At 34.6% G+C, this 16732-nt stretch overlaps 3 protein-coding genes and 1 pseudogene across 3 annotated transcripts; 2 read left to right on the plus strand and 2 right to left on the minus strand.

Moving 5' to 3' along the window:
* Window positions 1-1220: 1220 nt before the first annotated feature.
* LOC126749488 (prostaglandin reductase 1-like) lies at window positions 1221-5079 on the minus strand. Its single transcript, XM_050459180.1, has 7 exons — window positions 4869-5079; window positions 3563-3665; window positions 3344-3508; window positions 3167-3285; window positions 1723-1877; window positions 1561-1666; window positions 1221-1512 (listed from the first exon to the last, which is right to left on the minus strand). The coding sequence occupies exons 1-7, from the start codon at window positions 4972-4974 to the stop codon at window positions 1283-1285; spliced, it is 984 nt and encodes a 327-aa protein (XP_050315137.1). The 5' UTR covers window positions 4975-5079; the 3' UTR covers window positions 1221-1282.
* A 989-nt stretch (window positions 5080-6068) lies between these two features.
* LOC126749480 (prostaglandin reductase 1-like) lies at window positions 6069-8105 on the plus strand (annotated as a pseudogene).
* Window positions 8106-8365: 260 nt separating this feature from the next.
* On the plus strand, window positions 8366-9744 carry LOC126749503 (peptidyl-prolyl cis-trans isomerase-like 3). The gene is made up of 4 exons (XM_050459199.1): window positions 8366-8914; window positions 8968-9204; window positions 9322-9440; window positions 9496-9744. The coding sequence occupies exons 1-4, from the start codon at window positions 8912-8914 to the stop codon at window positions 9620-9622; spliced, it is 486 nt and encodes a 161-aa protein (XP_050315156.1). The 5' UTR covers window positions 8366-8911; the 3' UTR covers window positions 9623-9744.
* Window positions 9687-16019, minus strand: LOC126749481 (putative inorganic phosphate cotransporter). Its single transcript, XM_050459171.1, has 8 exons — window positions 15848-16019; window positions 15654-15793; window positions 12675-12987; window positions 12252-12472; window positions 12039-12188; window positions 11834-11966; window positions 10059-10303; window positions 9687-10000 (listed from the first exon to the last, which is right to left on the minus strand). Exons 1-8 carry the CDS (start codon window positions 15855-15857, stop codon window positions 9782-9784), a joined length of 1431 nt encoding a protein of 476 aa, XP_050315128.1. The 5' UTR covers window positions 15858-16019; the 3' UTR covers window positions 9687-9781.
* Between the last annotated feature and the right edge of the window lie 713 nt (window positions 16020-16732).

Raw genomic sequence — 16732 nt, forward strand, 5'->3', positions numbered from 1 at the left:
GCCCTCAAATTACGCGACAGTTTTACCATATATCCATAGGTCCTAATGGCGTAGATTAAAAAAGTCAGTTAATTATAATAAATCGTTCAGGTGGGACAAAAAAAAAAGATTGAAGAAATTTCAGTTTAAAATTAACTTCGTTAAATTAATAGACAATCTGATCGTAGTATACATGGAAAGTTATTATCAAGTATTCCATGGCAAAAATTTGACATGACGCGTTATTTGTCAAACTAGTACACGACTTATTATCGCATTATCCTTGGAAAAGCCATCATGTGACAGTTCGAAACAAATGTCAACGAGCGCCATTTTAAATTTAAAAAATCAAGATGGCGGTCAATTGTCATTCAGCTGATTAGAGAGAGCGGAGAATTTTAACGTCAGTTTATTATACAATTTAATCGTAGTATCCCTGGAAAAATCAATAATTTGACTTTTGATATTTCATTTAGACATACGTAAGTTTCTCTTTATGTATACTAGACCGAAAACCAGTGTTGCCAAGTAAATAGATTTTAAGCCAAGGATTGGCTTCATTTAAAATCATTTATTGTCACAAAAATCTCGAGTAATGCCGTTTTTTAGTAAAGGTTTACCTCAACCCCCAGGCCTGGAAAAATATCTTTAAACCAGTTAACACTGCCCACACTATTCTATTTAGAAAAAAATTAACCATAGGCAGTGTTGCCAACTATGAATTAAAATTGTTTTGACTACAGGACTATTAAGGAAACACAAGTAAATCAGTGAACAATATAACGACATTATAATTTAACGATATAACTTCCTCTGGATCAAATCTGGGATTCTGTTTATGTACTCTAACATTCGATTTCTACTGTGAGGTCTTTCTTTAGGCGATTATAAAGACTGACAAGGACGACACGTTTATAGAAATAGGATTCCACAATCCATGGAGTTCCGACAGGGTTTTTGCAGGGCAGGGGTTTATTCGTTCAGTATTTAGCATGTGGATCTGGTGCTACATACTGTATGGAATATATTCTTTTGCTGCAAAACCCTACATAATTTTCTGCTATAAACTTACTTTGTTTTAATTAATGAAAATATCGATTAAAAGAAACAAGTGTTTACAATAGCTAGTTCAAAGTGTTTACAATAGTACACCAGCTTGAGGACACTCCTCAAATTCGCCTTAAAATTCTCTTGGAGACTATTTTTCGCTATTTTTGGTTACCTGAATTAATGACAACCAGAACAAATGACTCTTTATTTTTGGTGCAAACATCCTTATATTAAAAGAAAAGTGACAATAAACTTAAGCCTTAACCAGCGCTTTTCCCATATTTCCACCCTTGAGCATATCCACAAATGCCTTAAACATATTCTCGAAACCATCGGTGACCGTTTCATGGTACTTCAGTTTTCCTTGTTTGATCCATTCGGTGTTTTGTTTCAACCCTTCCATCCATCTCCCTGTCCATCGGATCGCTATGAATCCCTCCACCCTCAATTGTTTCGATACGATGGCGAATTGGGGTGCGGGAACTAGAACTTTACTTAATTAATCATTCAAAATACATTAATTTTAATTACCTTTAGGTATTTCTTTTTCGTTGTAATAAGAGACGGCACCACATATCGCTACTCTACCAAACTCGTTCATTTGGTTCATTACGATTGTGCTGATTTCTCCCCCCACCTAATAAAATAAATTATTGTTATTATATTATTAATTAATTATAAATAATATTATACGTTATCGAAATAGCAGTCCACGCCCTTGGGGGCGGCCTTCTTCAAAGCTTCCTCCACATTATCGGTTTTATAGTTGATAAAACTATCAAAACCGAGTTCATCGGTCAGCCATTTGCCTTTTTGGTCTGAACCAGCGATACCGACCACGGTGCAACCTAAAAAGTACGTTTTTCAGACTTTACTAGTTTAATATATCATCAGGGCTTGAATGTTCTTGGAATGTTTGATATTGATGTAAGCCTGAAGATCCCGAGGATGCATTTGAGAGAAGAAACGTGATTCTAGGTTAAAGATTTTGGTAATTAAGGCAGTTTTGGTTGGAGCTCTATTTTCTTTTTTTTTTTAAATCAAATTTGGTTCAATCGATAATCTACAAATTATAGTTTATAACTAAAAGCAGAAAACCAAGATGGACGGTTAGTCTGTGTTTGGTTTCATGCTTTAAAATTACAAGATAACAAAAAGTAAAAGGAAATATGAATGTATTGTAAATCACCAGGCATGAAACACTCATTGATGTGATCAGTCACACAAAGAACTGCATGTGCGCAGTCCTATTTTTTCATTTAATTCCAAACTGATTTTTCCCCATAATGTTTTTATAAGTACCTATTTATTAATCGAAGTCTTCTAACCTAGTCCACTAATTTAGAGACAGTACTAGTTAAAGCTACAGACCTATAATTATTAAGTGCTTTTTTATCTCCTGATTTGTCTAAAGGTGTTACAATGGAGTGTATTTACAATTTTTTGGAAATCTGCCTATATTAAAGATTAGATTAATAAGATTTTGTAATGAAAAAAGCAGATATACATGTTTTTTATTAATTTGGCTCCTATTTTCTCAACTCCGGGTGCAGCATTGGTTTGAAGTGATTTAGAGATTTCTTCCATTTAGTGTAATTGGTTCAAGGAACATTGACTTCTAAGCCAACTGTTCTTGACTGTCTTTGAATATTTTCTTGCAATAATTGGTTTTTTCTAAAAGGGGCTCTAGGGAGATAAAGGGAATTTCTTACTGAATCATTTAATATATGAACGTTTCTTGTACCTCAGAAACTTTCTGAGTTTTGCGATAACTTCGGAGCCACTTGAAAGATTTTCATCAATTTTTCACACTAATATAGCAAAATTTCTGAGGATGGGCTTGGCAAGCTGACAGTAATTTTTTTAATGTCACAGGTCGCTTCTCTTTCATCGTCTTAGGTAGAGTGACAAGTGACATTTATTTGTTTGTCATTACTGGAGTCTAGGGACAGTAAGTATGACGACATTTGTATATGGATTAGTATCGGACTAATTGAAATTAGACCAGGTTTTCTTAGGAAGGTGAGTTAATAATTTGGGTAATTAAGACACTTTTGGTCAAACAAATAAAATTCCTGGAGTAACAGAAACACATAATTCAGAACATCTATTAACTCACGGAATATTTTATGCTTACCTTTAATTTTAGCAATTTGACCAACGATACTTCCCACTGCCCCGCCAGCTGCGCTCACCACCACAGTTTCACCAGCTTTCGGCTTGCACAACTCCAAAAAGCCAAAGTAAGCGGTATTCCTGACAAAAAAACAATAATTATATGGTTTAACGATTACTTGGGTAAGCTTGATCTTACCCCGGCATACCCAAGATCCCTAGGGCCAAAGACGAAGGTAATCCACCCAAATCCGGTAAAATTCTCGTAAATTCGTTTCCGCTCACGATCGTGTGAGTTCTCCAACCGTATTGTCCGATCACGTATTTTCCAACTGGGTATTTTGGGTTTTTGCTCTCAATGATCCTAATAATCGATTAAATTTATAAATTGTCTTTTGTTTAAGGAAATTACACTCACTTGCCCACCTGGGATCCGATCATGGTGGTATTTACCTCACTCCTTGGCATCATGGCCCTCATGTATGGGTCTACACTGAGGTAGACCGCCTCTACAAGGAATTCTGGGAAAAGAATCATTTGTTTTCAAATGTTCTTCATTTCCTAATATTGAATATATAAATATTCAATATACAGGAAATATTCTGTTTTCTGTCCTTTAATCCAAGAACATTGAAATTATTAATATCTAAATTAAAAAAATGTCATTAGTCCCCGGACTAAAGCGAGCAACTGGGCACGTAATAAGTTAAAGTGAAAGAGAAGATCCGATACGAGGACGCAATGCGCCAAAGCAAGACAGAACGTCCGATACGATGACGTCATGGGCTCGAGAGTCTCGTAGTCCTAGCCTATAGGGATGAAAATTATTTTTTCTCTAATAAAATTTAGGTAGAGTATAAAGAGTAGGTATATAGGTCCCTAGTACACCAAAATATCTGAGGTGCATTTTCATTATTCATACTGAGATTTAATTACGGTGTCTCAAAATCATGTTTAAATTAAACCACTTTTACTTTCATTCTACTTATAGTAATTTGATTATCTAAAACGTATTGACTTATTTTTACATAAATGGGTCAAATCAGACAAACGTCCAAAAGACGCTATGTTAGACATTACCAATTTAGTGACTTAACCTAAAAATGACATCTTTCAACTGTTATTCCAGCATCACCTTACGTCATTTCAAATTCTTCATTCCTGATCAATAATTCATACGTAAATACCTGAATCTCAAACAACGACGCATATAAAAACATTTAAAACCGAAATGATTATACATATTCATTAAAATTATCGATTTCTTATAACAAACGCTCATTTGTAATAAAAAAGCTAATTATTACTATTTAGAATCAAAAAATGTCATAAGTCTCCGGACTAAGGCGAGCAACTAGGCTACGTAATGCGTCAAGGTGACACAGATCATTCGACACGTGAATGCCGTGCGCGGAAGCGAGACAGATAATGCGGTGTGATGACGTCATATGCTTATGAATCTTTTAGTCCGAGCGTATAGGGATAAAAATGAATTTTTTTTAAACACATATTTTTTTTTTATATTCATCATTATTGATTGATATTATCGGTTTTTGTTATACAATGAAACAATCCCTTAAGATCAAATTTTAGGGCCGATCAATTTTTTAATAATTGTCTACTATATATTTATAAATGACTTTAGGAGAGTAATATTAAAAACTAGGAACAATATTATGAGAAATACCCCTTTTTACGAGCCTTATTGCGAAAACTATACTTACCGTCAACCTTTAGTTCGGGTAAGGTCTCCTCTTGTAAGACGATATCGGTTTCCTTAGGGTAACCCTCGCTACGTTTTACCAAAACCCATTTTTTAGCAACCACCATTATGTTTTTGTAAAAATTAATTAAGTATCCACTTAAAATGAAAAAAACGAATCAATTAGGTATAAAAAACGAACTCGAACAGAACTGTGAAATGTGAGTGTCAAGGTTCGTTTTTGTAGGTTTTGAGGAGATTTACAAGCACACGGTTATCAACCAAATCTTCATTCATTGATAATTACGGCATGACTGGGTTTTTTTTTCAGATAATTATTATTTACATGTATATAAATAGGTGTAGTATCCATGGAAAAATCACCATATCTCAAACGGCTATGGCGATAAACGTCAATGAATGTAATTTTGACGTTAGAATTACTTGTACGTCATTTGTCAATTACGGCTTAATCGTAGTATCCATGGGAAAACCATTATGGCAGTTCACAACAAAATATGGTTGCGGTGGGCGCCATCTTGGATTAAAAAAGTCAGTTATTTATAATAAATCGTACAGGTGCAAGAGACGGGGAGAGAGAGAGAGAGAGATTTGAAAGAAAATTTGAATTAAATATGAACGTCATCAAATTAATACACAACCGGATCGTAGTATGTTAAGTTGATACCTATTAAATTAATCGTAATGCCCATGAACAAATCATATGACAGTTTAAAAAAATCAAGATGGCGGCCATGGGTCTATCAAGCGGAGAGGGGGAAACACAATGTTGATAAAATCAAGGATCACTTGGATTTTAAAGAAAATCGAGATTAAACCGGGTCATTTCGGTGGAGAGAGAAAGTCTTAATTTAAGATTTAACGCGTCAGTGTCATATCAATACATCATAGTATCCATGGAAAATTATTATCAAGTCGGTCATGGCAACAATTTGACATTCCGCTTACACGTATGTTAATTGTCAAATTTTTACACGACTGATTGTATCCGGGGATAAATTATTATGACAGTTCTCAGCAATTATTGGCGGCATATTAGATATATTAAAAAAAAAACAAAATGGCGGCTAACCGTCATTCCGGTCGTTAGAGAGGGGGAAATTTTACCGTCATTTTAGTCATTCATTTAGGTTTTTGACGTTCCATTTACATATGCGTCAGCTGTCAAATCATCAATCGTGGTAACCATGGAGAACCGATTATGACTGTACAACAATTAGGGCGCCATCTTGGATTTAAAAATAAACAAGATGGCGATCATCCGTCATTCAGGTGGTTTTTTTAGGTGCGCTGTGTATATATTTACATTATCATAGGCACTCAAGATAACTAAAGCAACTACTTAATGGATTTAATCTTGAAACGCGAAAACAAGGACATTTCAGGACCAAGACTGATGTCCGACACCTTATTATTATTCAATTTAATCGGATTTAAAGATTAATTTTTGTTTAAATCATTGATGTTGCCATGAATGATCGTTTCTTTTTATTGCAAACTCATCATTATATTGGAAAAATCATTGCAGGAATAAAAAAGCAAATAAAGTGGCCACAATGAGTAAAAAATCAGATAACTTACACCAAATACAACGTGACTGAGATATTATATGCACTTTAATTGTATAAAAATAAATTTTTTATCTTCAAGAGGGTCATAAATCAAGACTGTAATCTTGTAATTTATTCCATACAAGTAATTAATTACCTAAAAAATAAAATGGTGAAAGCAAAAAACGTACGTCCTGAAGGAATACTTCCAAGGCTTCCCGAAGCCCACTGACATTCACCTGGAAGAAGAGGAGCTCCCGGAAATCCAACAGGATGGTAACTCCCCTCTTTTTCTTAATAAATCAACCGCATTCAACTGAAATTTCATTGCAGAATTCTTAGCGGAAGCAATTTACTTAAGCGTCGACCCTTATATGAGGAAATATGTGGCCAGACAACCACTCAATTCCATCATGGTAGGCACCCAAGTAGCCCCGGTAATTTTTCCATCTATTAATTAATTCATGATAAAAAAAATGTCATTAAAGCATTACAGAGAGCAAAAACCCCAAATTCCCTGTCGGTAGATATGTCATGGCTCGATTCGGTTGGAGGAGTCATACAATCCACAATGGGGAGCCAGATGGCGCTGGGGTAGCACCATTTTTATTACCAGAGGCTGACATGGGGGATCTACCCTTGTCTTTGGCTATTGGGATGTTGGGAATGCCTGGGTAAATTCAATAAATTCAGCATTAAAAATTGCTATGACATAGTATTTAAAAGTTTATTCCAGGCACTCAATGAGGCACTCTACAATACTCACTATACCATTTTAGTCTAAACTCATCTAGAGTATTCTCTTTGACTGCCTGAAATAGTCTTTGAACTACTCTTCCAGATGAGTAAAGTCTTATTCCAGGATCATTCGCCTTACTAAATTTTTTTTTTTTTTATAGGAGCTCTGCTTATTTTGGATTGCTGGAAACCATCCACCCTAAAACAGGTGAAACTCTGGTTGTCAGCGTGTGCAGCTGGAGCTGTTGGCAGCCATGTGGGGCAAATTGCCAAAATTAAAGGTCTATATGTAATTTCCAACATTTTTGGTCTAAATTTGCCCATATTTAAGGTCTGAAAGTGATCGGAATAGCGGGTTCAGATGAAAAAGGGGAATGGCTAACGAAAGAGTTAGGCTTTGATCACTTTATCAACTATAAGACTGATGATATTGATAAGAAATTAAGGGAATATGCGCCTGGTGGGGTGGAGTTATATTTTGATAATGTATGAGTGTTTTTCAGCTTAGAGAAATGTTAAAAATAGGTTTTTTCAGGTTGGAGGCGAGGTTACCACCCAAGTGCTAAAAAACATGAAAACCTTCGGAAGAATCAGTGCCTGTGGTTCTATCGCTGATTATAATGAACAAATTCCAAAAGGTGATAATTCTTCCATCTTCAAAGTGAGGAGGGATCTTTACGTACTTTTTGTTGTTTATTTAGCCTCAATGATTCAGCCTGCCATGGTCTTTAATCAACTGATGATGCAGGGATTCCAATGTATGCACTACAAGAACCGATGGGATGAAGCTTTTAAGCAAAACCTGGAATGGCTCAAACAAGGAAAATTGAAATACAAAGAAACCGTTACTGAAGGGTTTGAAAATATGTTTGACGCTTTCGTTAATATGCTTAAAGGCGGAAATGTTGGAAAAGCCATTGTAAAAGTCTAAGAATAAACGGTCATAGTGATGTTTATTGTTTTACTATAATCAGCTGTTCACACTGATGATACATAACCTAAAAATTACATTTGTGACGTAACAGTTGACACATAACCTTAAATATGGTTTTGTTTTGTTGATTGAAATGCAAACAGAAGCACTTAAATTTAAAATATAAGTGCAATCCTAAAGACAATATTTTCATTAAAAAACGCCAAAGTAATTAAGAAAAAAATTTTGACTTCTCTCAATAAGCTGTTCACTTTTACCCGCTTAACTTTGGCAACGTCGGAGACGTAACCTTAAATAATGTTTTTGTTTTGTTAATTAAAATGCAAAAGAAACCACTTAAATTCGAAATAAAATTGCCACTGGAATAAATGAAAGTCCTAAAAACCGTGTAATGTCGAATAAAAAACTCCAAAAACAGTTTCAAAGCAATCAGCTGTTTTCTTCTGTCAACTTTGACAACGTCGGATACATAACAACCTAAAATGACATTGATGTTGTGACACATAACCTTAAATTTAGTTTTATTTTATTCATTAAAATGCAAACAAAAGCACTTAAATTTAAAATATAATTGCAAGTTTAGTAAGTGGAGTCTTAAAGGCCGTATTTCCATTAAAAAACTCCAAAATAATTAAGAAATAAAACAGTGTTCATTACTAAGCAATCAGTGGTTTGCGTAACTTTGGCAACGTCGAACACATAACCTTAAATAACATTTCTGACATGTCACATAACCTTTAATATTGTTTGGATGGGGCTGTTTATTTTTGAAAAAGTAAACAAAACAGTCTTAGCTTTTTCAACAAATAGCATTGCAAAAAAATGGCAAGAATGTGATCCTCTTTATATGAGCAAACTGTCTATTTTAAACCTTTTAGTCGGTGACACTACATACGGACGTCGGTAAAATAAAAATAGAACTCTTTTGCGAGAGTTGCCCGAAAGCATGCGAAAACTTCCTTGCCCTATGTGCCAGCGACTACTACAACGGATGTCTTTTCCATAGGAACATTAAAGGATTTATAGTGCAAACTGGAGACCCCACTGGAACCGGCAAGGGAGGCTCATCAATATGGGGTAAAAAGTTTGAAGACGAGTTCAAAGAACAGCTTAAGGTAGGATTCAATTTCATCAGTAGTGTCTTATGTAAAATAAGGTATCCTAAATAAATATTTATGCTTTAAAACTAAAAAGGTAGTAATGATAAAATGGGAACACATACCTGTTTCTAGCACCACACTAGAGGCATGTTATCAATGGCAAACAATGGACCGAACACCAATGGAAGTCAATTTTTCATAACGTACGCCGCACAACCTCATTTAGATCTTAAATACACAATATTTGGAAGGTAAATGGTTATTTCTATGCGAGAATAAAAGTGACACATAAATAATATATTTTAGAGTTATTGATGGCTTTGGGGCTTTAGATGAGTTGGAAAAACTGCCAGTCAATCCAAAAAATTTTAAACCAATTAAGGAGACAAGGATAAATAGTGTTACGATACACGCCAACCCTTTGGCAGGTTGATTTATCAGACTTTGTTTTAGTTGACTAGTTAATATTTGTACAAATTTTCATGTAAGTTACAACATTTTATATCTTAAGCTTTTACTTATTAATCAGTAATAATTAATAAAGTATCACAAGCATCACAGTCTTTAATTCAGGAAAACCACCCTGCAATAACTAAACTTGCACTGTATTAGATGTGCTAAATTTCCTTAAAATCTCCGGTTCTATGGTGCTTAACTTCTTAACTCTCCCTTGGCCGGTATTTGTAACCTTAATAGGTCCATCGTCCCACCATTGTCTCTCAGCGGAAGCGAATATTATAAAAGCGGTTGCGGGAACCACATAACCGATGGCCGCGATTATAAACACGATCCTCCACTGTAGGGGATTTGTCTGAAATGAAAATGGGAATTATCATTATCAGATTTAAATAAAGAAAAAAATGAATTACCTCATCCGTGACGATATATTGAACGGATAGTGGGGCACATAGGGCGGCCACACTAGACAACGAACTGGCAAGTCCCACAATGATCCCGGCAAATCTCGGAGAGAGATCGATGGGATTCACCGAGTGTCCGAAGAGTATTCCCGAACCGAACACATTGGCCACCGCTAGCATGTAAACGGCCAAATGTTCTTGGGACTGTTTTAGGTATGCCAAGACTAAAAGGAAGGCTGCTGATCCGTAGCATGCTGAAAAACGTCGGTTTTTAAATGTTACTCTTTAGTTCAGGAGTACGTTTTTGCCCTTGAACCTATCCTCAGGGTGGCGTTAAAGTTCAGACAATGTGAACATTTATGAAGTGGTTCTTTAGTTATGTGCAATTTGGTTTGTGGATCTGTATGTTGGAATGTGCGTTTAAGTTCAAATTTGGTGGTGTTTGGACCTTGGTTGACAAAATGGCCTCCAATTCAGGGAGTTTTAAAGGTACAAGAAGTGTTTATATATGAAATTGTTGAGCAAGTAATGCCCTTTTAAGAACTTGTGAATTATTTCGTGGAAATATTCGCGAGAACAGTGAATTTTTTGAATGAAAATTAGTCGAAAAAGTGACTCAACCAAAGCTGCCCTAATAATTATTCTAGAATCACGTTTTTACCCTCAAATACAGGAACTCCATTATAATAATCTAAAAGGATTATAAAGCTATTTTAAGGGAAACTTATGTTATGCCCAAAAATATCTGCTAATGAATACTAATGTTGATGTTAAATTATGGGTTTCAAAAAAACTTCAAATTTAGAAGTCTTTGGACCCTGGTTAGCAAAATGTCCTCAAACTCAAGAGTTTTAAAGGTACAAGAAACGTTAATATAATATGAACCTGTTGTGTAAGAAAGTCCTTGTAAGAATTTGTCAATTATTTCGTGAAACTATTCGCGAAGACAGTCGGTTTTTTTATAAGAAAATTAGCGTGAAAAGTGCCTCAACTAAAACTACCCTAACTTCCGAAATAATTAACCTAGAATCACGTTTTTACCCTCAAATTCATCACCAAGAACTCCATTACAATAATCTTAAAGAATTATGAAGCTATTTTAAGTGGATCCTAATTTATGCCGAAAAATGTCTGCCAATAAATACAAATCTTGATGTTAAAATATACGTTTCAAAAACTTCAAATTTGGTGGTCTTTGGATCTTGGTTAACAAAATGGCCTCTAACTCAGAGAGTTTTAAAGGTACAAGAAATGTTAATATATGAAATTGTTGGGCAAGAAAAGACCCCTTTTAAAATTTTTAAATTATTTCATTAAAGTATTTGCGAAAATACTGAATTTTTCAAAAGAAAAATTAGCAATTAAAGTGCTTCAACTAAAACTACCCTAACTTCCGAAATAATTAACCTAGAATCACGTTTTTACCCTCAAATTCATCACCAAGAACTCCATTACAATAATCTTAAACAATTATGAAGCTATTTTAAGTGGATCCTAAGTTATGCCGAAAAATGTCTGTCAATAAATACAAATCTTAATGCGTTTCAAATTTGGTGGTTTTTGGACCTTGGTTGACAAAATAGCCTCTTAAAACTTAGAGACTTTTTGAGGTACAAGAAACGTGTATGTTGAAAACCCTTTTAAGAATATTTTAATTTATAAAACAGTGAAAAATTTATAAGTAAATTAGCAAAAACATGCCCTAAATAAAAACTGCTTTAACCACCGAAATCTCGTTTTTAACTCCTTATACTAGTGTAAAAATTATTGATTTACGTTCTTACCATAAATCTCGAAGAACTTCCTGGTATTGGTACGAGAGAGGTAACGTTTTTCGATCAAAATGTCAGATAACGGTCCATAAATGTACATCGCGAGCACCCCTACGACCGAAATCAATGAACTAATGTAACCACTCTGAAAGAAAAATTAATTCCTCACTTCATAGGAGGAAATCCGAACAAAATTCTTAAAAAGACTTATACTTACCGCATCCACATTGTAATTCATAACGGTTTTTAAATAAGTGGGTATCTCGTTTTGCAGAAATATGACCGAATAGCCCGAACCAGCGGTGGCGATCACTAGGGCCCACACGTGTGCTGACGTAAGTATTTCTTTCCAAGGGGTTGGTATTACCTAAAAGAGTTTTTTTTTGTTATGTATATCGAACAATTTTTATAAGAGGTGCTTAATTCTTACCTCGGTTTCTTCAGCCTGAGCCAAAGACTCTTCGATATAACGTCTTTCGGCTTTAGTGATGGTAGGGTGGGTAGCAGGACTGTTATGACCAAAAAATAACCACAAAATACACCATAAAAAGCCACAACCCCCAAACAGGTACAAGGAAACCGGCCAACCGAGGTAAGATTTACAAATCGCTCCTGTTAGTGGTAGGCATACAATAGTGCCAATACTTATCCCTATAAGAGGTGCATTTAGTTCCAGAGTCCTATGCAATATGGGTTTGTTGTGTAGTGATGTCTGGGAAGGGATTGAACTTTCTAGCAGTATTACAATATATAAAAACTGAGCTTTACAGTTCAACAAATTTAAGACGATCCGGATCCTCTTGCTCTAATTTTATATAATAATTAAGTAGAGTCGATCAAACCATAAACAAACCTGAATAGACAAACGTAGACATGCGTCCCCTTTCGTCCTGCGGGGCCCAACGTCCTAGCATGGTGTGTACGGAAGGGTAGACGCATCCCTGGCTGATCCCTTGCAGTATTCGACAAGCCATAACCCCCTTGGAGCCGAAACAGGCGGCTGCTAGGGGTATAAGGGCGGTGGCGCAAGAGTTTACCGTTAGGGCGGCAAATAGGATCCATTTGGGGCCGTATTGCTTGGCCGCCTGGCCTGCCGCCACTTGGAGCACCAGGTAGCTCCAGTAGAACGAGGACAGGATGATGTCGCGGTCTTTCCATGTGTAGGTCTGGCAAAGAAGGTGAAGAATCACTGTTATTGGTTTTCAGACTACTAACGTCGTTCAGTTCCTCGACTGTTTGGACGTTTTTCAGTCGTTCTTCTACGTCACTGTCCTTCCAAGTTCTTTTAAGTGAGTATCAGGATTCATTGGATATATAAAACATTATTATAATTAGAAAATTGTAGGAGCTTCAGCGATTCTGGTTAAGCCATTAAAAAAATTCCCACTTTTATATATAAAAATTTAGAAACTCTTTCATGCAATTTATTGAAGTTTGCAGATCAACAACGTTGTGATTTATGATTTTGTTGATTTTAGGACAGTGTAGAGGAAGACCCGAAGATAAATTTTATGTATAAAATATTGTTTTAAGTGGAAAATTACAGGAAGTACAGAAGTTTTGAAGAAGCCATGTCTAAAAGCAATTTTTTCCATAAAAAATATACTTTTTGAAAAACTATTGCAGGCATTTTAAAGTGGTTTTCACTCAAAATTGAGGCAAATTCTAAGGAACGTTTTTATATACGAAGAATTCTTGTAGATCAAGAACTTTATTACTTATTTACAGAGTTATTTTTAGATTTACGAGAGGCTAAAGATGGAATTTAAGTTTAAGATTTAGCAATTCATGTAGGCATTTTTGAGAATAAATAGCTCGAAAAGTTATCGAGGAATTTTCATTTTTATTTTAGGAAATTACAAGGGGTTCCTTGAGGACAAATTTCTATATAAAAATTCTCTTTAAGGTAAAAAATTAAATGAACTACAGCTGTTTCAGTTGAGCTATGCCTGGTATTATTTCTGTCCATACAAATTTCACTTCTGTCCATGATAACTTGAAAACTATTCCTGGCAGCTTAATAAGGTATTTACTCAAAGTTGAGGTAATTCCTAAGGAACATTTTCATGTACGAAGAATTCTTGTAACTCAAAAACTGTCTGAGTTATACTCAGATATACGTGAGGTGGACCTTGGCGAGGCTTAAGATGGAGTTTTATGTTTAATTAACAGTTCATATATAGGCACTTTTGGGGATAACTCCAAAAGTTATTGAGGAATTTTCATATTTCTTTCAGGGAATTATAGGAGCTCTCCTAAAGGCAGATGTCTTGCCAAAAAGTCCCTTTTAGGTGCAACATTCATTAAGCCATAGCTGTTTCAGTTATATATCCATATAAATTTCACTTCTGTCCATGATAACTTGAAAACTATTCCTGGCAGCTTAATAAGGTTTTCACTCAAAGTTGAAGTAATTCCTAAGGAATATTTTCATGTACGAAGAATTCTTGTAGCTCAAAAACTTTCTGAGTTATACTCAGATTTACGTGAGGTGGACCTTGGCGAGGCTTAAGATGGAGTTTTATGTTTAAGATTTAACAGTTCATATAGGCACTTTTGGGGATAACTCAAAAAGTTATTGAGGTATTTTCATATTTCTTTCAGGGAATTATAGGAGCTTCCGTAAAGACAAATGTCTTGCCAAAAAGTCCCTTTTAGGTGCAACATTCCTTAAGCTATAGCTATTTGAGTTTAACTATGCCTGCTATCATTTCTGTCCATACAAATTTCACTTCTATCCATGATAACTTGAAAACTATTCTAGGCAGCTTAATAAGGTTTTTACTTAAAGTTGACGTAATTCCTAAGGAACATTTTTATGTACGAAGAATTCTTGTAACTCAAAAACTTCCTGAGTTATACTCAGATTTACGTGAGGTGGACCTAGGCGAGGCTTAAGATGGAGTTTTATGTTTAATTAACAGTTCATATATAGGCACTTTTGGGGATAACTCCAAAAGTTATTGAGGTATTTTCATATTTCTTTCAGGGAATTATAGGAGCTCTCCTAAAGGCAGATGTCTTGTCAAAAAGTCCCTTTTAGGAGCATTTATTAAGCCATAGCTGTTTCAGTTATATATCCATATAAATTACACTTCTGTCCATGATTACTTGAAAATTATACCAGATACTTTAAAGCGGTTTTCACTTGAAGTTGAAGCCGTTCCTATTAAACCATATCATACGTGAACAGTTCTTGTAATTTGACAGTTGTGTGAGTTATACTCAGATTTATATAAAGATGATTACCTATCAATATTATCGAATCCTTCATAATCTGAGTCATCAGATAAGACCTCGATTTCAAGCGATGCATTTGGCTTTTTTTTCATAGTAAAAAATTCCATTGAGATTACATTCTTTTATGGTTGTATGGATAAAGTGTAAATTAATTTTTTTAAATAATTTACTTGTTTTTTTAAATATGACCACCTTAAATGTGTTTACATAGTTCAAGAGCTTTGGAGTTATAATTATGTAAATCTGATAATTTTGACACTCTAAGTTATCACAGTCTGGGAATTTAATTAACATTACACGCCAAAAAAGTATTATAGTCCAAGTGCTTTGTAAGAAAAATCCTATTTATTGATACAATATTAATAAAATGTGAATAAGTATTTTTTTATATTATTCAGTTATCACACTTATCATCTAAGGCATATAGAGAGTATTAACTAGGACGAACAAAATATAAGTCCAGGAGCTTGAGAAGAAAAAACTGATTATAAAAGTGACTCCAGTGCTAACACTATAGAGTTTTTATCCCTAAGCTCTTGGACTCTGAAAATCGACCCTAAAATGGAAATTTTTTACATTTCAATGTACCTACCGGAATTTTATCGTTAACAGAGGCAGTGCTATCGGTCATGGCGACAATAGACAAGGAGAGAGTGATCCTGGTCATCAGCTCGGTGGTCACCCCTGTAAATAACAGAATGGCTTGCACGTGCCTTTTTCCAAATTTTGGACCTAAAATTTGCCATTAAAATTATTTATTTATAAAACGGATAGTGGTTTTATTACCTTTTTCCATATTTTCCTTGTAAAACGTACTTCCACCCTTTCGTATCTGAATCTTTTATAAGTAAGTTTCATTGATTTCGCTGCTGATTATAAACGAACCAAATTATCACTAAATGTCGTCCGATTGGGTAGTTTGTCCTAGGCAATTGACCGGCTTATGATCTTAATAAACATGTCTATAGATAAGTGCTAAGTCAACAAATCAAAAATAATTGTTTTTTAATCTAGTGCAAAAATTTAAATACGTATTTCACTAATTATCAGCCTATTGAAACTTTTTATCACTGTATATAATATACCAGGTGTCCTCTTTGAATATGTTCGAAATTTCAAACAAGGTTCTTGAAGATGAATTTGAGGGTAGAAATGTGATTCTAGGTTAAAGATTTGGATAGTCAGGGCTGTTTTGGTTACTAATTCTCACTTTCTTTGAAAAGTTTTTCACGAAATAATTGGAATGATCTTAAAAGGGATTAATACAAAGAAAGGGCATTTTGTATCAAAAAATGACATAGGAAAACAATTCTTGTAGCTCAAAAACTTTTTTAATTAGAGGCAATTTTGTCTGTCAAGGTACAAGAATCATCAAAATTCAAGTATTTGAAACGCATATTGCAGCATCAAGATTTTTTATTTTTTGGCGGACATTTTTGGCTATAAATCGGGAACCACTTGGTATATTTTCATACTTTTTTCACAATTATATAGCAGGACTCCTGAGGATGGATTTGAGGGTAAAAAAGTGATTCTAGGTTAAAGATTTGGATAGTTAGGGTCAGTTTAGTTAAGGCATTTTTTTTGCCAAATTTCTTATTTAATGTTCACTTCTCTTGGGAAGAAATTCACATATTAAGTGGAATATTCTTAAAAGGGTTTAATCCAAAG

This window comes from Anthonomus grandis, unplaced genomic scaffold (assembly GCF_022605725.1).
Source record: "Anthonomus grandis grandis unplaced genomic scaffold, icAntGran1.3 ctg00000121.1___fragment_1, whole genome shotgun sequence".
Taxonomy (NCBI): Eukaryota; Metazoa; Arthropoda; class Insecta; order Coleoptera; family Curculionidae; genus Anthonomus; species Anthonomus grandis.